General features: G+C 44.5%; 1 protein-coding gene across 1 annotated transcript in view; it reads right to left on the bottom strand.

The window, feature by feature from the left end:
• The window catches only part of HYDIN (HYDIN axonemal central pair apparatus protein), a 480,054-nt gene that overhangs the window by 54,151 nt on the left and 399,555 nt on the right, over positions 1–26,348 (bottom strand). The window contains exons 61-72 of the mRNA XM_007993708.3: positions 21,967–22,171; positions 20,709–20,944; positions 17,371–17,522; positions 17,070–17,259; positions 14,397–14,499; positions 13,885–14,172; positions 11,613–11,755; positions 8,110–8,328; positions 5,664–5,824; positions 2,651–2,748; positions 1,617–1,824; positions 250–462 (exon numbers count right to left, since the gene is read on the bottom strand). Coding sequence (XP_007991899.3) covers positions 250–462; positions 1,617–1,824; positions 2,651–2,748; positions 5,664–5,824; positions 8,110–8,328; positions 11,613–11,755; positions 13,885–14,172; positions 14,397–14,499; positions 17,070–17,259; positions 17,371–17,522; positions 20,709–20,944; positions 21,967–22,171 — 2,216 coding nt within the window. The remainder of the gene's footprint in view (positions 1–249; positions 463–1,616; positions 1,825–2,650; positions 2,749–5,663; positions 5,825–8,109; positions 8,329–11,612; positions 11,756–13,884; positions 14,173–14,396; positions 14,500–17,069; positions 17,260–17,370; positions 17,523–20,708; positions 20,945–21,966; positions 22,172–26,348) is intronic.

The following is a 26,348-nucleotide window of genomic DNA, read 5'->3' as shown; positions in this document are numbered from 1 at the left end:
TCTGTGGTTAAGGAGGTGGTAAGGGATTATACTTTTGTGCCTTCCATGTTTTCCTCAGTGGCAAAACTAAGGAGACAGAATTCAGCTTTCTTAATGGAACGGTTCTCTAAAGTCAAACCTCTAAAACTCAGGTCAAACCCCAGGATATCAAGCCTGCTTATAGGAATAGGTCTAGCTCATCTATCTGAATTCTTCTCAAGTTCTTTAGGACTGACGTGAATTCAATCAATGCAAACCTAAGCAACTCACCGGAGATTCTTTCCTCCTATGCCCACAGTGATGAACTCAATCACCCGGGTGTTTGGATCTAGAGCTCCCCCACTGGACCCTCGGAGCTCTGGGCTGCGCTGATGGCCACTGATGTAGTCTGAGTCTTTCAGATCAAAATGGCAGATGGGCAAGGTGCTCCGACCTTTTGCTACCAGGACTGGACCTTGCTCTCCAGGTGGCAGGTTGGGAATCCTGAGAGGATAAGATTATTTTTATTTGTTTTATTTTGCCATCAGTTGTTGCTTTCTTAGTTAGTTGGAAATGAATATCATATCCGCTAGAATGTGAGCTCTATGGGAGCAGAGGCTGGGTCTCTCTTGGTCAATAGCATCACTCAGTGCCTTGAATGCATGAGTGGGCTGAGCATAAGCAGCCTGAACTTGGCTCCTTCTGTGTACCTACGTATGGCTGCAGGTTATTTCCTCCATCAATGCTGAGAAAATATTCTTGTTGCAAAATGAGCACAGTCTTACCCTCTGGTCTCTCTCACAGGCATTTAGTGGGATATGGAAAGTGACCTGGAAATCCTAAAAATATATCCTGAGCTCCTCAGAGAAGGTGAACTGGATATGAGCAGATGCTCAGCTCCAGGACCAAGCTGAGGTGGCCTAGGTGTGGGAGGGGTCTCAGTGGTATGACTGCAGGGGGTCAAGGAGGCTCTGGCAGCTCACTTAGGTTTCTGCCACCCTAGGCCACAGCCCACAGGATTTTTCTATAAAGTGGTTGTACTCCTTCAAGCTTTCCTGGGAGCAAGTACCACATCAGGGACTTTCATTGTCAGATGTCATTGGATTAGCTTTTCTCTCACTGCTATGTACCAGGTCCACCAACCCCACGACCACCACCACCACCAGCATCATCATCACCTAACGGCTGTTGTGCTTGTTGTGTGCCAGGCACTGTTGTGAGCTTTTCATCCGAATCAACTCATTTAACTTTCCCCACAATCCCACCAGGTAGGTATTACATTTACATTTTCTGTAGGAGGAAACTGAGTCTCAGAGAAGGTACAAGAAAGCTTTCCCAAGTTCATGCTTGCACAAGGACTGAAACCCACCTAGCTGTCACCAGTCTGTTGCTCAGCGGAATCCTCCATGCAACTGGAAAGGGGAAAGTAAGCAGGGGAAGCATCTGGAGAGGTTGATGAGCAGGACAAAGACCAAATTCTCTTTGTTCTCTAAAGGGTGGACCCTTTAGATCCTTCCAAAGGGTAAAGGGATAATATGGGGCTGTGCAGGGATCGAGGGTCAGAAAGGATGGTGGCAGCGGTTGGACAGAAGAGGGGGTAAGAGCCACAGAGCTTTGTGCCTGCCAAGAAGGGTGTTGTGGCAAGCACATTTTCTTACTGGCAGAAAAGGTTGCTCTCGAAGTCTCCAATGTCCAACGGGGAGAATTTCACCTTGAACTTCTGAGTCTTCCCCACGGGCACGATTCCTGAGGAGGGCTCCACAGAGAAGGGCTGTGGGGAACCCTCGGTCCAGTGGTCCGTGGCGCTGTCCAGGGTGCTGCCTGTGTGCATCGTGCCCTGACTAAGCTGATCTTTTTGAGGTGAACCTGGGGACACACAGGGAGTGGGCGATATTCTGCATTTGCAGCGAGAGGCAGGTGGAAGGCAGCCCACTCACAGGTCCTTAGGGGCCCTCTGTGGATATGGTGGACTCACCTTTTGTAGCAGCTGTACTTCACCTTGGGCACTAGAGGTAGGGAATTGCTCATATAGCTTACAGGAGACTCATGAAAAATGTTTCTATTTATTCCACAGGGTTTTCAAATTCGTTTCCTTTTGGTTCAAGGGGGTGGTTCAAGAAGATGTTTGTGCCCCAGAATAATGGGCTGTGAACATATTTTTTGGAGAATCACTGTTCTAAAGTAGGGCTTTACAATCTGGGGACTCATGGATAAGGGCCCATTCAAAAGGTCTGTGCATCTCCAAAGTTGAAATAATAATAACAACAACAACAACAGCAACAACAACAACTTGCCTACCAAGTGTTGGGCCCTTTTCTAGTGCTTCATATGTACCAACTGAGACCTTGGGTATGCATGTGTATCTTCCCAGGAAAATGATTAATAACTTTCAACAGTTTCTCCAAGGGATCTATAATCTCCCACAAGGTTAAGACCTAAGAGACAAGATTCCTAGTTATCTTGAGATGGGACGTCGGCCTTGTGTAGGGACAGAGTCCAGACTCCAGGAGGGTGGAAGTAAGTTTTGGAGTCCCTCAGGTCCATTTGGCTCTGCAGACACCACAAGGTCTCTGCTTTGCTTTTCTTTAGCTACTTAGGAGACCCTCTGAGCAGTGCTGGCCTCTCCATGAACAAGGCTCTTCTAACTGGTGGCTCAGGCCAGGCCCTGGGTTTTACCTGTCATTAAATTTACCTTGGTGATCTGGTTTTGCAAAGCTGACTACCTTTGAGGTATCTTCTGAGACCCAGCTGAATTCCAGCTGCACATGTCCTGAATTAATCATGTCAAACCTGCAAATCGATCAGGGAGCAGATGTGAGAAATGTGCTGTAGGTGGTTTTGGTCCTGGCTGCACATAATCTATACTGTACTTAACCTTTTGAAGTCATGTCACTTTGTTTCTTAAATCTTTTTTAAAAGGCACATTTTAAGTAATTTTATCAGAAATCATGCATATGATATACTCGAACAATAAAATATATACATAGTGATTAAAAGTACAAATATAAAAAATATTTAGCACTTAAAAGCATTTTGCATTCTTCCAACACCCTGTGCAATGAGCTCTCAGCATGCATCGCAGTAATCCTAAACGTCCATGAGAGAGGAAACAAAATCTATTTCACATGACAGCACCTCCCCCAGGAACAAATTCTACAGACCTTCCTTTCTGAATCACCTCCCATCAGAAACAATGTCCCTGGCCGGGCGGGGTGGCTCACACCTGTAATCCCAGCACTTTGGGAGGCCAAGGTAGGCAGCTCACTGGAGGCCAAGAATTTGAGACCAGCCTGGCCAACACAGCGAAACCCCATCTCTACTAAAAATATAAAAATTAGCCAGGTGTAGTGGCACACACCTGCAGTCCCAACTACTCAGCTACTCAGGAGGCTGAGGCACGAGAATCATCTGAACCCAGGAGATGAAGGTTGTAGTGAGCCAAGATCATGCCACTGGGCCACAGAGTGAGACTCTGTCTCAAAAAAAAAAAAAAAAAAAAAAAAAAAAGAGAGAGAGAGAGAGAGAGAGAAAGAAACAATGTCCCTGTGATCAGAAGCCATTTGACCCCTGCCTGTGACCCCTTTCCTGACTGAGGCACAGATTTGAATTTTAGTTACTTCAAACTCAAATTCTGAATCAGCAGAGGCTTTTCCTGCCTCAAATTTTCCTGCTTTAAGACAAGAACAGGGCCAGGCGTGGTGGCTCATGCCTGAAATCCCAGCACTTTGGGAGGCCAAGGCGGGTGGATCACGTGAGGTCAGGAGTTCGAGACCAGCCTGGCCAACATAGTGAAACCCCGACTCTACTAAAAATACAAAAATTAGCTCAGTTAAAGTCCCAGCTACTTGGGAGGCTGGGCAAGAGAACTGCTTGAACCCGGGAGGTGGAGGTTGCAGTGAGCTGAGATCGCACCACCGTACTCCAGCCTGGGTGACAGAGCGAGACTCCGGCAAAAAAAAAAAAAAAAAAAAAAAAAGAGACAAGAACAGGGAGGCAGAGTTTTCTTCTGGAATCACTATTAAACTTGATCACAGTTAACAGCAGAAAGATGAAGCCTTGGTACAAGAAAATGATGATGAAATAAATCCACATGCCCTTCTTGGTTGTAGGGGAGTAGTAAGAGTTAGGAGTTTGGGTGAGGAGTAGGTCTACAGTGGGATGTAGAGATTAGATTCCCACTCTCTACTCCAGGTAGACAGACTCTCCAGTTATGCCTGAAATCAAGTGCTTTGACCACAGTGGCTTGTGTTTATTTTGTAAATTTATGAGCACTTGTATATTCTAACGATAATTTTTATAACATGGAGAAATCTCAGTGGCACAGAGTACTTTTTATAAAAAGAGTTCTTAGTTTAGGGGTTGGCAAACTTTTGTAAGGGGTCAGATAGTAAGTTTTTTGGCTTTGTGTCCCATATGGTCTTTGCAATGACTCAGCTCTGCCTTTGTAGTGGGAACGCAGTCACAGACAGGTCATAAATGAATGAGCATAGCCACATGCCAGCAAAACTATCTACAGAAACAGACTACAGGCCACAGTTTGCGGACCCCTGCTTTCGGTGAAATGACCATCAGCAGAAGATCACACTTCCTGATATTTATCTTTTGGTTCTATCATAATTTGCAAAGATATTTAAAATTCAACAAATGCATGAAGAGTTGAATGAGCTAATTACTAATTTGTATGCAGTACAAATGTCAGTGGCTTATGTTTTTGTCCTTGTATATGTTGCACATGTTGCTCTCTCTGCCTAGAGAGAACCCTTCATTCTCACTTCTTCACTTGGCTACCTCCTATCTGTCCTCTAAAGTTCAGCTGGGGAACTACCTTGTCCAGGAAGCCTTCCTTGACTCTCTTGATCTGCCTTAAATACCCCTTTGCTCCATGCACATGACACCATGCTGTAACGAACAATTCTCCTGTTTCTATCCGTCCCCCGGCTGCCACCCTCAGATTAGGAGTTCTTTGAAGGCAGGGCCCACGGCATCCTTGAGTCCCTGCATCTGAGTGTGGGTGAAGGGTTAACATAACCTTTTCTTCTTCTCAAAGATGAATTTGACTCTAAAATAGCTTTCTAGGTCTGTTCCCCTGAAAACTTGATAAGGGAGGAAAGTCAGTTGTATTATTAGGTGACATTGTTTATACTAAAAATGGCCTCTGATGAGTAAATAATATGTGCACTGGGAGGAACTACGACCACCTAGAGGGAAGTCATAGCTGCAGGGTTCTCTGAGTGTAGTGACTCTTGTAACTGGGCATATTCTCTGCAGGGACCCCAGAAGACATATCTACAGAGTGGTTAGGAGAAATGGTAATCTTTTGGGCACAGGCTTCTAAGCTTAGATAGACCCTATACCCTCTTGGGGGGATATTGTCTGGGTAATCACTTGGTGCATGGGCAACAAGAACAGATCCTGGGTGGCTGTGTAGACTGCTGCAAGGACTGTTCCCACTAAAGTGGATTGCCTGATGCTGCCCTCCTGGTATACTACATTTCCTGGCCTATATCTTGATTTCAAGTGTGAATTTCAATAGCTCTGCAGGCCTGAATGTTTCACTGGACCTAAGACAACACTCTGGTGCATGCTACACAAATACGATGCCTAGTAGATGCTGTTCTAGATAATAGATGTTTGACGAGTGAGTGAGGGAATGATGGAATGAAAGAGCTTTTCCATCTAGTGTCATGAGACTTTTGATGACTCACTCAAACACCCGGGTTTGGTAAACCAAGGTTTCCTTAAAGCGCACATCTCTTGCTTGGCAGTGGTATGAAGCGAAATCCACATTGGCACTGATTTGAAGCTGCAGTTCTTGGTAGTTTTCTTCTAGTACTGAGTGAGCAGGCTCTGGATCCGTCTCTATCACCTGTAACAAAGGCAGCTGTGTCCTCAGAGATGCAGAGCACAGGGACAGAAAGACTGACAATGGAATAGAATAGAGAGACCAGAAACATTCTAGGCATATATAAAATTTAGGTACACTATGTAACAATAAAGTCCTGGCAGATCACTAGGGAACAGAGAGGCTAAATGAAAAAGGGATCTAGTAAGATTAGTCATCGAGATGAAAAATATGAAATTGGATCCTTGCTTCACAACATACATAAAATCCAGGTGGGCTAAGAGCTGAACTATCAAAAAAACAAAACTCTTAAAAATATATAAGTGAACATCTTTCTGGGAGGAAAGAGTTTTAAAAATAAGACACAAAAAGTAATAAACATAAAAGAAGGGATTAATAAACTTGATGATATTAAAATTAATAACAGAAAAGATAAACTAGGCCAGGCATGGTGGCTCACACCCGTAATTCCAGCACTTTGGGAGGCCGAGGTGGGTGGATCTCTTGAGGCTAGGCGTTTGAGACCAGCCTGGCCAACATGGTGAAACTCCGTCTCTGCTAAAAATACAAAAATTAGCCGGGCGTGGTGGTGCATGCTTGTAATCCCAGCTACTTGGGAGGCTGAGACATGAGACTCTCTTGAATGTAGGAGGTGGAGGTTGTAGGAGGTGGAGGTTGCAGTGAGCCGAGATTGTGCCACTGTATTCCAGCCTGGGAGAGAGAGCAAGACTCTGTCTCAAAAAAACAAAACAAAACAAAACAAAACAAAACAAAACAAAAAGCAAAAAAAAACCCCGATAAACTATCAATTTGGTAAGGATATTTGCAGACAAATAATATGAACAGAAGAGTTTATAAAAGATAAAATAACACACAAAGTATAAGTATCATAATTGAAAAACAGGCAAAAGGCATGAAAAGGCATTCATGTAAGGGATAACTTGTATGACAAGTAACCATACGAAGAAATACTCAGCTTTATTTGTGATCAGGGATCAGGACAATGCAAAATAGGCTCATAATGAGACCACTTCCCATTCATTCAAATGATAAAAATCAGGAAGTCTGACAATGACAAGTGTTGGAGAGGACACGGATCAACAAGCTCTCTGCTGTAGGAGTACAAATTGGTACAGCTACTCTGGAAAATAGTTGGGCATTATCTCGGCAAGTTGAGCATTCATATATCCAATGAGTCAGCAATTCCACTTCTAGGAATATAAACTCTTACAAATGAACACCATGTGAACAATATGTCTGTGATAGCAAAACCCCAAATAATTTTCAAAAGGAGAAAGGGTAAAAAATAATGGAATCTTATGTAGAAGTGAAATGGATACACTACAGCTACAAGCAACAATATGGATGATCACATACAATAACATTTTTTAAAGTTAAAACTACGACTAAACAATATATGTTTTATTTTTATTTTTTGAGAAAGAGGCTCACACTCTGTCTTCCAGGTTGGAGTACAGTGGTGTGATCATGGCCCACTACAGCCTTGACCTCCCAGAGTCCAGATGATCCTCTCACCTCAGCCTCCCGAGTAGCTGGGACTACAGGTGTAGTCACGCCCAGCTAATTTTTGTATTTTTAGTAGAGATGGGGTTTTACCATGTTGCCCTGGTTGGCCTCAAACTCCTGGGCTCAAGCAACCTGCCTGCCTCAGCCTCCCAAAGTTTTGGGATTATAGGCGTGAGCCACTGTGCCTGGCCTGATATATCTTTTAGTATGCATAGGTTAAAAAAAGAACAAAAAACGAAAACCAAGGGAGTAAACAAGTCAAGTGAAGATAGTGGTTACTCTAGGATGGAGGCAGAGGGATGGAAAGGCTAGAATCACACAGGTAGTCAATGTTCTACTTCCCGTGTTGGGTGTGGGTTTGTCTCTGTGTATTATATTGTTGTTAAAAAACCTAACCAAGGAATGAATAAAAGAGGGGCACACATGGACGATCCTGTCATGAACCAAAGATTATGACAAATGTGATTCTGGATACCTGAGGGAAAAGGGAAACAACTAAAATATTAGCATTGACATTTTGGAAGAAGAAAAAGGTGGGAAGACTTGCTCAACTACTTATCAAGACTTAAGCTAAAGGTCTACCAATGAAGATGTGTGGTATGTGTAGCATGGATGGCAGGCAGCATGTGTAGAAGTTTAGTTTGTCACTTTTGGAATCAAGGTCAAGTAGAATGGGAACCTTTTCTTTTTTCTGTGAAAAAAGGAAACGATGAGAGACTTGAGACCAGTAGGAATCCAAGCATGGAGGCCTGGTCAGAATGGTGCTTAATGTCCCCACTTACTTTTCGTTTTGTAGTGAAAGTCCCAGGCATGTTTCTGGGCACATCCACCCACTTGACTGTGTGCATGCGGTCATCCCAGTCGGGGACCTGGTCTGCAGGGAGCTGAAACATAATCCTGGAGAGCTTGCACTTGATCTGCATATTCTTCAGGTTGATGGGTATGTCTGACTTCATGGTCACCACTACGTCCTTGGCACACCCAGGGTGGAGGTGGCCCATCTAGGGAAGAGCCTGGTATTAGTATTTTTGAGAATCTAATCTTGAGGGCTCTTGATACCTGCTGGTGATATTCTAGAGAAGGGAAGGAGCCAAAGGTCTTGGCAAAAAAATGCATCAGTCAAGCCTGTGTATGTAGACAGAATTAAATATGTACAAGAGGTTCTCAGGTAGAAACATGATAATAATAAGAAGAACAACTAACATTTATCAAACTTACTTGCTTCAGGCACTATTCTAAACCTTTACACAATTCTATGAATCCCTACAACAACCCTATGAGGGGTACAGCTATTATTCCCATTTTACAGACAACAGAACTTGTAACTTGGTTGAGGTCATTAATTTTTGAGGAGTTGGATTCAGACCCAGGCAGTTTGGCTCCAAATGCCACACTCTTAATCAACACGATCTATACAAATTATGGACAGAGGAATACAGTACACTAGCAGTTCTCCAAAGGTGTTCTAGTGACCTTGGGATCCCCAGGACCTTTTCAGGGGATAAATGAGGTCAAGACTATTTTAATAGTAATACAAATATATTATTTGACTTTTTCACTCTCATTTTTCTTGTAAGTGTACAATGGAGTTTTCTAGAGGTTATGTGTGTTATGTGATATATGGTGATATGGTCTGGCTGTGTCTCCACCCAAATCTCATCTTGAATTGTAGATCCTATAATACCCACATGTTGTGGGAGGGACCTGGTGGGATATAATTGAATCATGGGGGCAGTTTTTCCCATACTGTTCTTGTGGTAGTGAGTAAGTCTCACGAAATCTGATGGTTTTATAAGGGGTTTCCCCTTCCACTTGGCTCTCATTTTTCTCTCTTGTCTGCTACCATGTAAAATGTGCCCTTTGCCTGCCATGATTGTGAGGAATCCCAAGCTATGTGGAACTGTGAGTCCATTAGTCTCTTTTTCTTTATAAATTACCCAGTCTCAGGTATGTCTTTATCAGCAGTGTGAAAACGAACAAATATAGTAAACTGGTGCTGGTAGAGTGAGTGGGGCACTGCTGTAAAGATACTCGAAAATGTGGAAGTGACTTTGGAACTGGGTAACAGGCAGAGGTTGGAACAGTTTGGAGGGCTCACGAGAAGACAGGAAAATGTGGAAAAGTTTGGAACTTCCTAGAGACTTGTTGAATGGCTTTGACCAAAATGCTGATGATATGGTCAATGAAATCTAGGCTGAGATGGTCTCAGATGGAGATGAGAAACTTGTTGGGAACTGGAGTAAAGGTGATTCTTGCTATGTTTTCGCAAAGAGACTGATGGCATTTTGCCCCTGCCCTAGAGATTTGCAGAACTTTGAACTAGAGGGAGATGATTTAGGGTACCTGGCATAAATAATTTCTAAGCAGCAAGGCATTCAAGTGGTTACTTGGGTGCTCTTAAAAGCATTCAGTTTTAAAAGGGAAATAGAGCATAAAAGTTCAGAAAACTTTCAGCCTGATGATAGAAAAGAAAAAACCATTTTCTGAGGAGAAATTCAAGCTGGCTTCAGAAATTTGCATAAGTAGGGAGAAGCCAAATGTTAACGGCCAAAACAACGGGGAAAATGTCTCTAGGGCATGTCAGAGATCTTTGTGGCAACCCCTCCCATCACAGACCCAGAGGCCTGGGAGGAAAAAATGTTTTGTGGGTGGCCCAGGGCCCCCCGTACTGTGTGCAGTCTAAAGACGTAGTGCTCTGCATCCCAGCACTCTGGTCATGGCTAAAAGAGGCCAAGGTATGGTTCAGGCCATGGCTTCAGAGGGTGTAAGACCCGAGACTTGGCAGCTTCCATGTGGTGTTGAGCCTGTGGGTGCACAGAAGTCAAGAATTGAGGTTTGAGAATCTCCACTGTGCCCAGCCTCTCTGCATCCTTTGATTAAGGCTTTGGTAATAAAAACAATGCACAAAAATAGATTACCCTATTATATTATACTGTGTTTGTTTCTTCACAGGTAAAATGCTGATAATAGTAGTACCTATGGCTGGGTGCAGTGGCTCATGCCTATAATCCCAGCACTTTGGGAGGCTGAGGCAGGTGGATTGCTTGAGCTCAGGAGTTTGAGACCAGACTGGGCAACATGGTGAAATCTGTCTCTGCCAAAAATACAAAAAAATTAGCCATGTGTGATGGTGTGCATCTGTTGTCCCAGTTACTTGGGAGGCTGAGATGGAAGAATCGCTTGATCTTGGGAGGTAAAGGTCGCAATAAGCCAAGATCGTGACACCGCACTCCAGCCTGGGTTACAGAGTGAGACTATCTCAACAAATAAACAAAAACAAAAAAAGTAGTATCTGCCTTATAGGGTTGTTGAGAGGATTAACTAAGGTCTTAGAACTATTTTTGGCATATAGTAAGCACTCAATTTACAAATAAAATGGTATACTAGCTCTATTCAGGGTTGGATTTGGACCATGATGAAATGGAGTGGTCAGATTCCTAATGAACTTTATATCACTTCAAAAAGCAAAATTTATCCCTAATAGCACTCAAAGATTTAAAGATGACAAAGTCCCCAACCCCTTTGCTCCACCCCCCTCAAGAACTGTGCTTGAGCAGACTCAGTGGCTGTATGTCAACAGAGCAGGAGGCAGTGAAGACACTGGGGAGTGCCAGTGTTCTGGGAACTCAGAAGTGAACTATCTACAAAAAGTAACCACTGGCCAGAGGCAACAATCTGCTAGAACGTTATCCTAGGCCTTGTTCAATGTCAAGCTTTAGTCGGCAATTCCAAAAAAATGTGTGCTGTGAAGATGTTAAAAGAAGAGGTTAGAAAATTCCAGGTAAAACAAAATTAACTAGGTTTTAACATGCCAAAGAGAACCAGGAATCTTTAAGAGAAGGATGGAGCTTGGAACATTTTCTAAATCTCAGTTATCCACAGAACTCATCACCCCCATTCTAGCTTTTGGTGAAGTATTTTGAAGGACTGATACTCTAAAGGACACACATCTAGGAGGACACAGCTCCACAATCTGGGATAGGAAGACTAGGACCTACAGGAAGACTAGGCCTGTATTCATCTATACAGGCCTCCACAGGACCCCTTGACAGCGGCCTAGCAACAGTCTTGGCCAACTTCATTCTCTGTCTTCCCCTCTTAACCAGGGGAGACATGAACTGTGTTCTTTGCTACCAGATATGAGTGAGGGATGATTCCTGGGCTGTCTCTCAGCTTGAGATGTATTAATTCCATCCCATGCATCCATGGGAAAGGGCTGACAATCAGTCTGTGGTTGGCTTAGGCCTAAGGGATTCCAGAAAAATGATGAACGACTTTTATTTACCTGTGGGGAGAAAGCAATTGTAGCTAAAACAGGCCATTCAAACCGTATCACGTTCACTTGGCTGTGATTTGTGACTGTGAAGCTCACATTATAGCTGTGTCCAATGTGGCAATCCCCAAACTGGATGTGGTCCACCAGAGCAGCTAGGGATTAGAAGCAGAAGGCTGTGAGTCTTTCCTGGCCTCCCTTGAGGCTCTTCTTCCTTAAGGAGCCATAGTGCTTCACCCACATGCTATCCTTCCATCCTTGGATGGTTACATTTGAAAAACCTAGAATCTCTGAGTAACAAGATTTCTATCCTCAAGGAATCTATTCATCCGTCCATCCATCCATCCATCCATCCATCCATCCATCCATCCATCCTCCACCCACCCATCCATCCATCATCCATCCACCCATCATCTACCCATCTATCCATCCATCCCTCCCTCCCATCCATCCATTATCCACCCATCCATCATCCACCTATCCATCACCCACCTATCCATCCATCATTCATCCATCCATTATCCACGCATCCATCCATCCTCCACCCACTAATTCATCTACCCATCATCCACCCATCCATCCATCCATCCATCCATCATCCACCCTCCCCCATCCTGCCATCCATCCACCCACCCACCCATCCAGCCATATCCACCCATCCATCATCTCCCCACCCACCCACCCATCCACATGTCTATCCATTATCCACCAATCCATTCATCCATCCATCATCCACCCACCCATCCATCCATCATCCACCCATCCAGCCATTCATTCATCCATCATCCACCTACTCACTCACCTATCTATCCATCATCATCCACCTATCCACCTATCATCTACCCACCCATCCATCCATCCATCATCCACCCATCCATGCATGCATGCATGTATCCATCCATCCATCCATCATCTACCCATCCATCCCTCTATCCCTTCATCCATCCATCATCTATCTACTCACCCATCATCTACCCACCCATCCATCCCTCTATCCCTTCTATCCCACTGCTCATCCATCCATCCTTCTATCCATCCATCCGTCAGCCATTCACCCACCTTAGCCCTCACATCCATTTGTACAAGAGAAAACATAGGTCCCCAACTCCATTTGTTCGGTGAGAAAATATAAAGGATTGGGATTGCCAGATAAAATACAGGAGTCCCGGTTACATTTGAATTACAGATAAGTAATGAATAATTTTTAGGATAGGTATGTCCCATGCCATGGTTGGGATATACATATACTAAAAATTATTCAGAGTTTAACTGAAATTCCAATTTATTGGGGAGTCTTGTACTCTGATTTGCTAACTCTGGCAATCCTATAATGGGCATGAAATCTGAGTTCTGAACTTAGATTCACTGCTGGCTCCTGCTTGATCCTTCATAAGAGAGATGTCACCCTGTAGCCTCAAACAGAGCTGAAACACCAGGTATATGAAGAGTGTTGATTTCAACCCATGTTGTGTAGACCACCTAATGGTACATTCTAGGACTTTAATTAAGCTTCTAGAAAAACTATGGGACTCTGTTTATAACTCACTTTTTAGCAACCAACCACGTAATTAGGGCGCTTAACCAATGCTTTCTGATAATAACAAGTTGATGATAAATTTTTCCAACCCCTAAAAATGTCAATTAAATGAAGCTTTAGTGCTTGATAGATTGCAGCACAACATGTCTTAAGCTTTAGTATAAAAACACATCACCTGGGATCTTGTTAAAATGTGGATGCTGATTCCGCAGGGCACGGTGGGTCTGAAACCCCCATTTCTAACAAGCTCCCAGGTGATGCTGATGCCATAGGATCTCAAACTGCTCGCTGAATAGTAGGGCTGTGCAGAGTGATATTCTAGAAGTACCCAAACCTATACTCTCTCTAATTAAACAAGACAGACAATGCCAACACAAGCCAGCTAATAAATGCAGACAGGAAAAACTGCAAGACATTTATTTGCTTATTAGTTGAACTGGAATTTGAATTTCAAACTATAAGCTCCCTAAGAGTAGAGACTTCCTTGTTAATTTTGAAACTCCAGGGATCAGCATGCCTGGAACATGTACTTGGTGCTCAATACATGTTCATCAAGTGAACACATGAATAAATGGAAGGATGGATGCCATGACTGAGCCAGGCACACCAGCACACAGCGTAGTGAAGAGGTCAGTCAGTCCTAAATTCTCAGGGAGTTAACCAACCCGTTATTTAAATTTAACTCTCATTTAAAACAAATGACCCAATAGCCAACACTTGTCAACACCTCACTACTGTTTCTCCCACCTGCCACTAAGTCTTCCATATCATTGTCCTCGACTATCTCTGTGAACTCAGAGATACTTATGTCTTCCTGGCTGGTGGGGGCCACCAGCCCGTGGATGTTGTCCAAGGTGATGTCATCCTCATAGCCCTCTCCCACCATGTGGATGGTGGTCTCCTCATATTGGTTGTTGATTACTGACAAGTGGATGATACCTCTTATCCTCCCAACCTTCTGGGAGTGGAAAAAGACATCAAATTCAGCTGTATCTCCAGGAGAAACAACCAAGGAGGCTGTATGAGCTTTCTTTGCTGCAAAGAGAAGAGAGAAGGTATGATTTAGAACCAGTTTCAAGAAATGTGTATCTATAAAGACCCCGGTTGAAGGGAAAGTAACCCTAGAATGGGAACGAGCCTTGGCTAGACACCAGTGGTGACGAGACTGGGCATTCCCCTCTGGTTGGGCCTTGAGTGGTACCCTAATGAAGCAGCTACTGAGATCCATTGCCTTCTAGAAGCACCCTCCCTACACTTACCTTTTTCATGTGGTTTGTTTTCCTCTGTGATGTAGATGTACGAGGTAGTGGGCCTCCCTTTCAGGGAGAAGACTCCTAGTTCATCCCGCAGGTCAACATGCAGCTGGCAGAAGGAAAGCAGGGATGAGTGCTAGGCTTACAGGCTGCTCATGGGCTTTGAGTCTGGGGTGAGATACTGTACTGTGTTTGGGGCGGGACCCCAAAAAGTTATTGTGCCCAGTATTCAGTTTTTGAATTTCTTTTGTCCTGGAGAGGACAAAAGAACATTCAGTCAAATCAGCCCTTGTTATCTGAGTGAGGAACTGGAGGTCCAAAGAGTATGCAGAACTTTCCAGATCACATAGGTACATAGTGTCAAAATGTGGTTGCCAACACCTCTGTCATTAACAGAGGCAGTTATAGAATATATGCTAGGGTAATAAAATGGAAATGAATACTTATAATTCTAAGAGGGCCTGCATTGATGTGAATTCCTAAAAAAACAGTATCTCCTAGGTGCTATGCATTAGTTTAGTTGCCTGATAGTGTCATGTTGAGCATCCTACCACAATAAGAGAAAAAACAAGGCGGGCATTTGACCTACTTAGAGAAAGTGGTGGTTTCTGGCCCATTGTAAGGAAGATAAGACTAAAGCTATGCATCTGATTTCAGATAATGAGACATCAGCAGGCATTGTTAGAAGATAGTAATGCTGGCACCATCGTGAAAAAGATTGAATATAAAATATGAGGCATGGAGAAGGCAGAAATAGTGGTATCACATAGGAAGCTTCTGAGATAAAAAATTACGTATTTAGAAACAACTTTAATAAGAAACTATATGGAAGAATTATATGTAAGAATATTGACGTAAAAGATCTAAATAAATGAGTGGAAATCCTAAATGTTCCTGGTGGAGAGTCTAAATACTCTGCAAGTAGAAATCCTCCTGAATTGAGAGGCTTCCCGATGGGATTTTTAAAGGAGCATTATAAAATAATTATAAAGCTCATTTGAGAGATTAATAGGTGAAAACTGTTAAGAAAAATGACAAAAACAGGGAGTGGGTAGGTAGGAATTCACTGAACTAGATGCTAAAACATAAAGCCACAATAATGGAAACAATGCAGGGTAATGGTAAACGAGGTAACCTGAGCTCAAGGCAACAATAATTGCTAGACGAAATATGTAAAAAAAAAATTTTTTTAAAGTATCACAGAGCTATCAAGAGAATGAGGAGTAAATAGACCAGGATCCTAGGCACGTGACGAGGCAGGGCAACATGGGCAAAGATGAGTAGAAATAGTAGAAAAAGATGAGCAGAAATATCAGAAAGAGCCACAGTGACTTTGGATTTTGGAATTATTGGGTACAGACTGCAAAATGGCTATGAGTACTGTGTTCAAGAAATAAGATATGGTTTGGCTGTGTCCCCATTCAAATCTCATCTTGAATTTTAGCTCCCATAACTTCCACTTGTCGTGGGAGGGACCTGGGGGGAGGTAAATGAATCATGGGGGCGGGTCTTTCCCAGGCTGTTCTTGTGATAGTGAATAAGTCTCACAAGATCTGATGATTTTATAAATGGGAGTTCCTCTGCACAAGCTCTCTTGGCTGCCACCATGTAAGACATGTCTTTCTCCTCCTTTGCCTTCCACTGTGATAGTGAGGCCTCCCCAGCCATGTGGAACTGTGAATCCTCTTTTTTCTTTATAAATTACCCAGTCTCAGGTATGTCTTTATTGGTAGCATGACAATTGACAAATACAGATAGAAAATTGGAGACCCAGGAATAAAGAGCAATAAAAATGATTAATAAATGAATAAACCTAAATGAGCCATAAAAGGATAAATAGTAAGAACAGTAGCAATAACAACAGTAGCAATGTCTTGTAGGGTTTAAAATATTTAGAGAATCCCAAGGCTCCCACAAGTTGCTCCATTACTGTATCCTTTCATTTTTATCTTCCTTGCTCTTCTACCTATACCTATGCTCTTATGAAGCTGGATGCTTACCAGCTCCTGCAGTAGCGTGCATGTTTTTGTTTTGTTTTGTTTTGTTTCTTGGCTTCTGCACCTTTGAAGCTTTCTCTCTCTTTCTGGTTTGCATGGACTGCCAAATGCCCACTGAAGGCATTGCTGAAACCCAGCTCCTTCAGTGAGCCCTGTTCCAATGTCATTTACAGTGAATTTTCCCTTTATTGTCTAGATGGGAATAGATCTTTTTCAAAAGTCCTACAGTCCCTTGCAGAGCACAATACATCACTTTTTTTTTGTAAAATAAAACCACAATTTAATCATTGAATCAAAATACATTTGGATGTTGTATTTCTCACCCCTACTGAAGTTTCTTTTATTGTCTTATTCTTATTGCAAATGCAATGTTCATTACAGAAAACAATTAAAAACTAAAGAAGATATTAATACCCATAATCCTGCCCACTCAGCTTGGTGCACATCACTGCACGCTACCTTGGACAGTAGTTAATGATATATTGTGGAATCCAGTTTCCTTCTTTCCTTGAGGACAAATACCATGCCAGATTCCCCTCTGCAAGTCCGTGACACACAGGTTAATGCATGCGGATCAACAGAGAAGTCCTCATACATTAGGCATGGCAGAGGCCCCAATGGCAGAAGTGTAACTTCTGGATTCTTCTCCCTTTCAGCCTCATGGTTCGTCCTCCAGTATTACCTGGGCAGGGAGGACGCCATTGTTCTTGAGGATGAGAGGCAGCTTCTCTGAATGACCAAGCAGAAGCCTCTTAAAGAGGAGTAAGGGGTTTCCACGTTGGTTATGAAGAATTGGCCGCACAACCATCACTCGAGGGAGGTTCCCCTCACCAGCGATGTCAAACACGAGGCCTCGGCTCTTGGCCAGGGTGCTGTTGGGAACAGGAAGATTGTAGCCTGTCAGTCTGGCATGGTGGGAATGACACTCCCTAGGGAGTGTGGCCTGCAGTCCTGCTGCAGGAGAGGGAGCTGGGAGCTGGTACCTGGGCAAGCCATCCAAGGTAGCCTCAAAGATGCACTGGTAGTTCTGCATGATCTGCGGGGTGAAGGACACCGTGGCAAAGGCATGGGAATGACTGGCAATGCACATCTTGTTGGGTTCCACTTCAAAAATGTCGGTGATGCGGGCAAAGGGCTGGTGATGGGGGCAGAGACCAGAGTATGTCAGTGCCTTTGGATTCTCACCAGGCTTACTCCTTATTTCCAAGAGCCCCCCCGCCTCTCGTCTAAGTGCCGTGGTGGACATGCTCCACTGCCTGCAGGGTCAGGGGCCCTGGAGGGAACAGCCTGGGACCCACCCCTGAATGACGCCTGGCCAGATTTGGCTAGACCTGTGATTTTTGACTGAAATCGATGAACTAAGCCAGGAATCCAGATATTGTCCCTGCTACCCCACCCCTGTCAACTAAACTGGGATGCCCAAAGATTGGTGTTGGTTGGTTTTTAAATTCTTTTTTGACAGGATCTTGCTCTGTCACTTATGTTGGGGTGCAGTGGCATGATCACGGCTCACTGCAGCCTCGACCTCCTGGACCCAGGCAATCCTCCCACCTCAGCCTCCCAAGTAGCTGGGACTACAGGTGAGTGCCACTATGCCCAGCTAATTATTATTATTTTTTTGTACATATGCGGTTTCGTCATGTTTCCCAGGCTGGTCTCAAACTCCTGGGCTCAAGTGATCTGCCTGCCTCGGCCTCCCATAGTGCTGGGATTACAGGTGTAAGCCAACATGCCGGGCCTGTGCTGGTTGTTAAAATGTGGAGCTGAGTTGCGAGCTGGCTGAATCACATGCAAGATGAGAAAGCTAGATGAGAGAATGAAGCAATGGAAACCCTGTGAGAGAGACATGTGGCCACTGACAGACGGACAGAGCATCCACTGGTCTTCTAAAGGGTGGACCTCAGGTGATGGTGCCAGTCCCAAGGAGTCCCGGCCACGTGATGTGTTCTGACCTGTGTCTGAGGTGTCTGATTTGCTGCAGTAAGCCTTGCTTTGTTTGGGCTAATCTGAGAGGGTTTCTGCTCCTTGTAACTCCAAGAGCCTTGGCTAGAGCAACCTCCCACAGCACTTTATCTGTTCCCATCTTGTGGCAGTGTTTTGGGACTGTAGGGAGCCCTGGCATGGCCTTAAAAGGATTTTTCATTCTCATGGGAAGTAGGTGGGATTTAAGACTGACTATTCCCTCTTGTTCTTAAACTGAGGGTCCCTGGGTTTCTCTTTGCTTTTTCCGAGGGATAGCCTTCAAGTCTGCGAACTAGGGTGGAGGAGAACATGTGATTTCTGCAAATCCTCTTATAAAGTCTCTCTTTAGAAATCAGGCTTGCGGCTGGGTGCGGTGGCTCACTCCTGTAATCCTAGCGCTTTGGGAGGTGGAGGTGGGAGGATCGCTTGAGCCCAGGAGTTCGAGACCAGCCTGGCCAACATGGTTAAAACCCCATCTCTACAAAAAATACAAAAACTAGCCAAGCATGGTGGTGCGTGTCTGTAGTTCCAGCTACTCAGGAGGCTGAGGTGGGAGGATCACTTGAGCCCAGGAAGTCGAGGCTGCAGTGAGCCATGATGGCAACGAGAGTGAGACTGTCTCAAAAAAAAAAAAAGAAAAAGAAAAGAAAAATCAGTCTTGCTCTTTTTTTCTTTTTTTTGAGACAGAGTCTCGCTCTGTTGCCCAGGCTGGAGTGCAGTGGCTGGAACTTGGCTCACTGTAAGCTCTGCCTCCCGGGTTTACGCCATTCTCCTGCCTCAGCCTCCAGAGTAGCTGGGACTACAGGCGCCCGCCACCTCGCCCAGCTAGTTTTTTTGTATTTTTTAGTAGAGACGGGGTTTCACCGTGTTAGCCAGGATGGTCTTGATCTCCTGATCTGGTGATCCGTCCGTCTCAACTTCCCAAAGTGCTGGGATTACAGGCCTTGCTCATTTTTATGTTTTTAGTACAGAATAGGGAGAAAGTTGCTCATTAGTATCCCAAATAAGATCAGAGAATAGGCCAGGCGTGGTGGCTCACGCCTGTAATCCCAGCACTTTGGGAGGCCGAGTTGGGTGGATCATGAGGTCAGGAGATCGAGACCATCCCGGCTAACACGGTGAAACTCCGTCTCTACTAAAAATACAAAAAATTAGCCGGGCGTGGTGGTGGGTGCCTGTAGTCCCAGCTACTCGGGAGGCTGAGGCAGGAGAATGGCGTGAACCTGGGAGGCAGAGCTTGCAGTGAGCTGAGATCGCGCCACTGCACTCCAACCTGGGCAACAGAGCAAGATTCTGTCTCCCAAAAAAAAAAAAAAAAAAAAAAATCAGAGAATGACTGGGTGTCACCAGGGTCTGAAGGAAGTCATAAAAGGGATTATGCAGTCTCCCCAACCACACCTCTCTGCATTGACATTCCCCCAGGAATGTACACTCCATATGTAGCTCTAGGCTGACACCAACACCCTTGGTGACTTCCCCACCACCCTCAGCTGTGAATAATGCCAGCTGCAGGGGCTGAGGACCTCCTGGGCCCAGATTCGACTTTTGGGCAGAGAACTGAAGCAGTCACCATAAAACTAGAGTATTTGCTACACATTGGATTGGAAATTAAGGGTGACGGAAACCCATTGATTAAGACCTCTCTTGGTATCCTGAATTTTCTGTTCTGCTGTGAAAAAAGTATGATCTGACTCAGAGAGAAAAGGCAGTTTCGAGCCTGGCAGACCCCTGAATTGGGCAATTATTTCATCTTGTATGTGGATGAAGCTTGGCTTTAAGCCCAGCCCTATATTCTCAGGCTCTGGGACCTAGGGGAAGGATTTAGCTTTTTAAGCCTCAGTTTCCCTAACTGTAGAATTGGGATAATAATACAAAGTTGGAAGAGTTGTTGTGAGGGCAAAAGGAGGCAATAAATATAAATCACTTAGCACAGTGCTTGTCACATGGGAAAGGCTAAAAAATGCTCACCATTTCACCTTATCCTCAGAATCTGGTGCCCCCAAATCTCCCTTACCAGCAGAATATGCAGCTGGAGGCAGACCTGTCTGGAGCTGGCGCTTACTTTAGCCTCTCCCCACCATGCTTTCTCTATTTTAGGCACATAGTGAGCGTTTAATGGAGGAATGCGGTTTGCTCACTCATGCATACCCATTTATCACAAAGGTACCCGGAGGAGACACCCACTGGGACAAACGTATCACCACTGGCCTAGGGGAAACCCCCAGTTACTTCACATAACTTCCAGCAGGGCCAGATAATTTCCACTCACGCATACAGGCTCCAGAGCCGAGGATGCTGAGAGCCCTTCTTCCAAGTTTATGCCAATCACGGTGGGCCGGGGCCATTGGGAGCGTCTTACCTTATTGGAGATAGGCCTGACTACAATGTTGACATCACAGGCGATCTTTCCCACGTTGCTGATCTTGAAACGAGCCTTGGCTCGGCGACCCACGAGGACGTTGCAGAAGATGAACTTGTTCTCGTCCTCGACGAACAGCCCCCCGCTCTCTATGGTCTGCAGGATGTGGTGCAGGGTGCCGCTGGTACATATCTGGTGCTCTTCAAATATCAAGGCGTTGTTTTCGGTCACAAAGGCTGGGGAGTGAAGGGGAGACTATGAGGTGCAGCCTGATCGCTGGATTCCCTCTCTGTAATTCCTAGTTTGGAGCTCTGGATTCTCACAAAGGAGAATCGTGGAGGACACATAGGGGAAGTCACGCAAGGGGGTGTGAGGGATGGGAAACATTCTGTCTGGTCTTCCTCTTTTGTACTGCCCTTGCTGGTTGCCATACTCCAGTGAGCGTTTTTCTCTCAATGGTAAGATCCAAGATCTGGGGTGGGCTGTGGAGGGAAGGAGGCAACTGGGCCACTATGCTTCAAGGCTCCAGTGATCCTATCATCAAAGCATGAGGCATTCTCTTTGCACCTCATGTGCCCTCCTGCTGGGTTACAGATTTTGTACGCTCAGTACCTGAACATTGTTCTCTGTGGACATGTTGCCCACCAGGAGTGGCCTGGCCATGAGCGGGACTCAGTGCTCCTGGGTCCTGTGCTACAGCCCATCCCACCATGATTCTCAGATAACACCATTCATCTGGGAATCCAGGACCAGCCTCCTGGGAGTGTGAAGCTGCACCTCCTCCCTTAGGTATATGCCCTGGAAAAATACAACTGAAGACACTAGAGGAAGTTCCAGGACCCCAAAGGAAGCAGCCCAGCCATGTCTGCCAGACATCTTTGGAAAAACTTGCAAGAAAGAGGTAGAAGTGTTACAGATAAAGGCCTCTTATTTATATATTTATTTTTTGAGACGGACTCTTGCTCTGTTGTGGAGTACAGTGGCGTGATCTTGGCTCACTGCAAACTCCACCTCCTGGGTTTGAGTGCCTTCTGAGTAGCTGGGATTACAGGCATGTGCCACCACACCCGGCTAATTTTTTGTATTTTTAGTAGAGACGGGGTTTTGCCATGTTGGCCAGGCTGGTCTCAAACTCCTGACGTTAGGTGATCCACCCGCCTCGGCCTCCCACAGTGCTGGGATCACAAGCATGAGCCACTGCACCTGGTTTCAGACAAACATCTTTTAAGTGGTGTTGTCCAATGTGAGTGGTGAGTACCTGGTAGACAGGCTTCAGCCATCAAAGTGTAAGGAATGCCAGCAGGCTGAACTGTAGGGTCTCGGCCGGAGATATCGATGGCTATAAACTCCTCACACTTTCCCACGGGGTCAGCCACACAGTCAACGTTGATGACCTGCTGTCCTCCGGAAGGGATGGAGCCAAACCCAGGGTACACGGTGAACATGCCATGGGCGAAGCGGGCCTGCAGGACAAGGGTGGGAGGGATAGGAGACTTGGAGGCAGAGTGAGTGACAGCCAGACTATGGGGGCTGTGAGATGGTGTGGAGAGGGCGAGAGACACGTGGGGCTTCTTCTCACAGGCACTCTCTGGGCCCTCACTCCTCTCCTCCTGGAGGGACAGAGGGCCTGGGATGGGCAGGGGGTCTTCAATGATAGGCTGCTCTCTCAGTGCTTCCTTCTATGCAAATTCCTTCAGACCAATTGTGTTTGAACTAAGGGTTTAAAGGAACAGACAGACTCCACATCATATAGCACTTATTCAGCTGGGCATCTTGAATCAGATGGGTGCAGAATGGAGTAGTGGGTGAGGTTATGGGCTTTTGAGTGAGACACACCTAGGTTTGAATCCCAGCCCTGCTAAATATTGACTGTTTGACCTTAAACAAATGACTTCTCTGAGTCTCAGTTTATTTATCTATAAAATGGGGCTAAAGCCCCAACCCCAGACATTGCTGGAGGTTTAAATGAAATAACAGGTGTGAAGCATGTAGCATAGCATCTGGTATAGAATTAGTGCTAAAAAACAAACAAGCAAACAAACAAACAAACAAAAGCCCAAAAAACCCAGGATGTTGGTGCAATCCTTAGATGTCCCTGCTCTTCTTTTTCCTGCTTGTAGTTTTCTGGATGACCGTAGAATGTGCTGACAATGCAGCGGCCTGAGATAAGGGAAGGGTCTGGAACAGCCCAGGCTCTGTTCTCATCCTTCCTAGAACAGAATGTCCTTCAGCTCCGAGATCCACATTTCCTCTGGAGCACAAAATCCAGGACAGAATGGGTGTCCTTCAGCTGCAGTGTGAAGTGGGGCATGCACAGGCAGGACTTCATTTGTTCAAGGCAGCTTTCTTGAGCCTTGGGGGACCAGCTGTCCATGAATACGAAGTTTCTATTAGTTCTTGCTACCTATCTGTGAGTGACAACTTACTTTGCATGACTTGTGTGAGTGTTCTGCCGCACTGGACTCATACCCTGGCAACTGGATTTGTGCAAAACCTCTGGCAGCTGGGGTTTGTGAAGGACCTCCTGCCAGATCTAGGAACCACAGCAGAAATTAGTGCTGAGTCTAGTGGCACTCTTCACACAGGCATCTGTGTGGATGCAGCCCCTAGCATTGTGCAGTGTGACTGCAGAAATATATGTGGAAGCTGTTATTAACTAATTTGGTCACTATTTACTAAATACCTACTATATGCTAGGAGATGTCCTGGGCACCGGTGATTCCCAGATAAACCATCCTGACAGAAGAGAAGGTTGGAGAATAGTAGAAAATGGCATGATGTTGTCTCAAAGGAGCAAGGTCATAGTAGGGGCAAAGAACAGCTGAAATGAGTGGAACTGAGGTAGCAGAAAGTTAGGAGAAAGGGAAGCAGTCAGAGAAAGAGGTCTTGGAAATCAAGGATTCAGAAGCACCTCAGTTTCTTGTGATGCAAGATCCAGGCTGTGACCATTAAAATAAGTTGCCAGTGTAGAGGAGAGGATAAGTTCATTGCAACTGAAAGGCAGAGTGCTGGAGAGGCTGTCTCACTGAAGGCTGAGAAGATATGGTAGTCAAAGAAGGAAAAAAAATTTGTAGAAGAGATGAGAGTTACAGAAACATATGTAGAAAATTATGTATGTTAATGAAACAGAAGCCTTTGCTTGACAAGAGGAAACCACTTGAAAAGACATAAAAACCAACATGTAGAAAACCCAGTTCACTTCAATCAATAATTATTGCTGTTCACAGAGTGCAGAAAACCTGCTTCTCTCATTGCCTTCAATGCAGAGGTCGTGGGTGGAGCTGCAGCAGCCACCTTGGAACCATGAGGGAAAGGCCAAGAGAATCACAAGCAACAATAAACTGTGAAACCAACACCAGCAATTGCCTCCCCCATTTAAATATGCCATATTTGTTTAAACCACTAACGTTGGATTTTCTGCTATCTGCAACCAAACATGATTCTGATACACAAATCAAGCACCTCCTCCTCCGTGAAGCCTTCAATAACTGTTCACAGCTACCCAGAACAGCAAGACTTCATTCTTCCATTTTTCTAGAGTCTATCCATGTACAAGCACCTCAATTATAGTATTTACCATCTTGCTTAACAACTGCTCATTCACCTGCTTTTTATAAAGAATTCCTCTTGTCTGTCTTTGAGTTCACTGATTCTTTCCTCCACCCTGCTCTAAAATATTTCCTCTACATCCATTTAAAACCATATCAGACAGTATTATAGTTTTACTTCCATTGACAAACATAATTTAGAAAACCCAGGAAGAGAAGTAAGGTCTACTGAATTTACCTACATTATTGCTTACCATGTTTTTTTCTTCCTTGTTGATGTTCCATGATTACATCTTCTGTTATTTACTTTCTGTTTTGAGAACTTCCTTTAGCCATTCTTTTAGGGTAAGTCTACCAGTGACAAATTCTTTTAGCCTTGTTTCATTTGAGAAAGTCGATTTTCCATTTATTCCTGAGAAATAATTTTGCTGGATATAAGATTCTGGGTTCACGGTTATTGATTCTCTACTCTTGAAAATATTATGCCACTTTCTTTTGGGTCTCTATGGTTTTTGTAAGAAATCTGCTGTCATTCAAGGTTCATTTCTCTCCTGATGTGCTCAATATTTTTTTTTTCTTTTCTTTAATTTTCAGAAGTTTGACTATGATGTGTGTTGGTAAGGATTTCTTTTGGTTTCTCCTATTTGGGTTTGCTCAGATTCTTGAATCTGTAGGTTTACATCTTTTTCCAAATTTGAAAAGTTTTCTGTCATTATTCCTTTGAGTACCTTTTCAGTTCCACCCTCTTTTGTAACTCTTTCTGGAACTCCAATGAAAACAGCATTAGATCTTTTGTTATGGTTCCACAGATCCCTGAGCATCTATTCATTTTTTATCATTAGACTTAAATAGACTTTCAAGAGACTCAAAACAGAGTCTACTTTCTCTCTTTTGTTTAGACTGGGCAGAATAATGGCCTCCCAAAGATGTCCACATCCTAATCTCTGGAACCAGCGAATATGTTATCTAACACAGCAAAAGGACTTGGTTGACATGATTACATTAAGAAGCTTGTGATGAGGAGATTATTCTGGATTATAATGGGCCCAGTGTAATCACAGGGGTCCTTAGAAATGGAAGAGAGTTAGAAGGAGATATGACTGTAGAGGAGGTTGGAGTAACGTGATGTGAGAAGGCTTCGATCCACTGCTGCTGGCTTTGAAGATGACAGAAGGGGGCTACATGCCAAGGAATGTGGGCTGCCTCTAGAAGCTAAAAAAACAATGAAAAGGATTCTTTCCTGGTGTCTCCAGAAAAGAATACAGCCCTTCCAACACCTTGATTTTAGCACTTCTGACCTACAGAACAATAAGATAAAAAATGTGTAATACTTTAAGCTTCTAAATTTGAGGTAATTTGTTGTGAGAACAATAAGAAACGAACACAGGAATCCCTATTGTCTGTCTTCAAGTTCACTGATTCTTTTCCTCTGTTCCCTCTGTGTTGTTGAGCCCATCCATTGAGTTCTAAATTTGTTTATTTATCTTCAATTCCAGAATTTCCATTTGCTTCTTCTCTACATCTTCTTTCTTTGCTGAGACATACTATTTTAAAATTTTTCCAGGCATGCTTATAATTGCTCATTGAAACATTTTCAGATAATTCTAACACCGCTGTCATCTCAGTGTTGTCATCTAGCATTTATTCTCCTTCAGTTTGAATTCTTCCTGGTTCTTGGTATGATGAGTGATTTTCACTTGAAACCTGGACATTTTGGGTGCTATGCTATGACACTTGTGATCTGATTTAAATCTGGTTGAGCTGGCTTTCTTTTGACACTACCCTGGCTGGGGAAGGTAGTGCACTGCCTTGCTACTGCCGGGGGGGGCAGTAGTCCAGATTCCCCACTCAGACTCATCATTCCTGCTGGGCAGGGGTGGGTGTCCCAGCTCTCCACTAGTCCTCAACTGATACCTTCCTGGTAGGGATAGGTGAGTGCCTGTTACTGTTCTGCTGATGCTATTGGAGAGGGAGGGGTCCTCTGACACCATTCCAGCAGGGGACGGGGGAATGTCTCATGTCCACTAGGTTGGGGTGGACGTCATGGTTCCCCATGTGGTATCTCCACAAACAGCACTGGAGGTGGTGGGGG

The sequence above is a fragment of the Chlorocebus sabaeus genome, chromosome 5, assembly GCF_047675955.1.
Source record: "Chlorocebus sabaeus isolate Y175 chromosome 5, mChlSab1.0.hap1, whole genome shotgun sequence".
In the NCBI taxonomy this organism is placed as follows: Eukaryota; Metazoa; Chordata; class Mammalia; order Primates; family Cercopithecidae; genus Chlorocebus; species Chlorocebus sabaeus.
The sequence above is the reverse complement of the archived record's forward strand: the minus strand, read 5'-3'. Positions and strand labels throughout refer to the sequence as shown.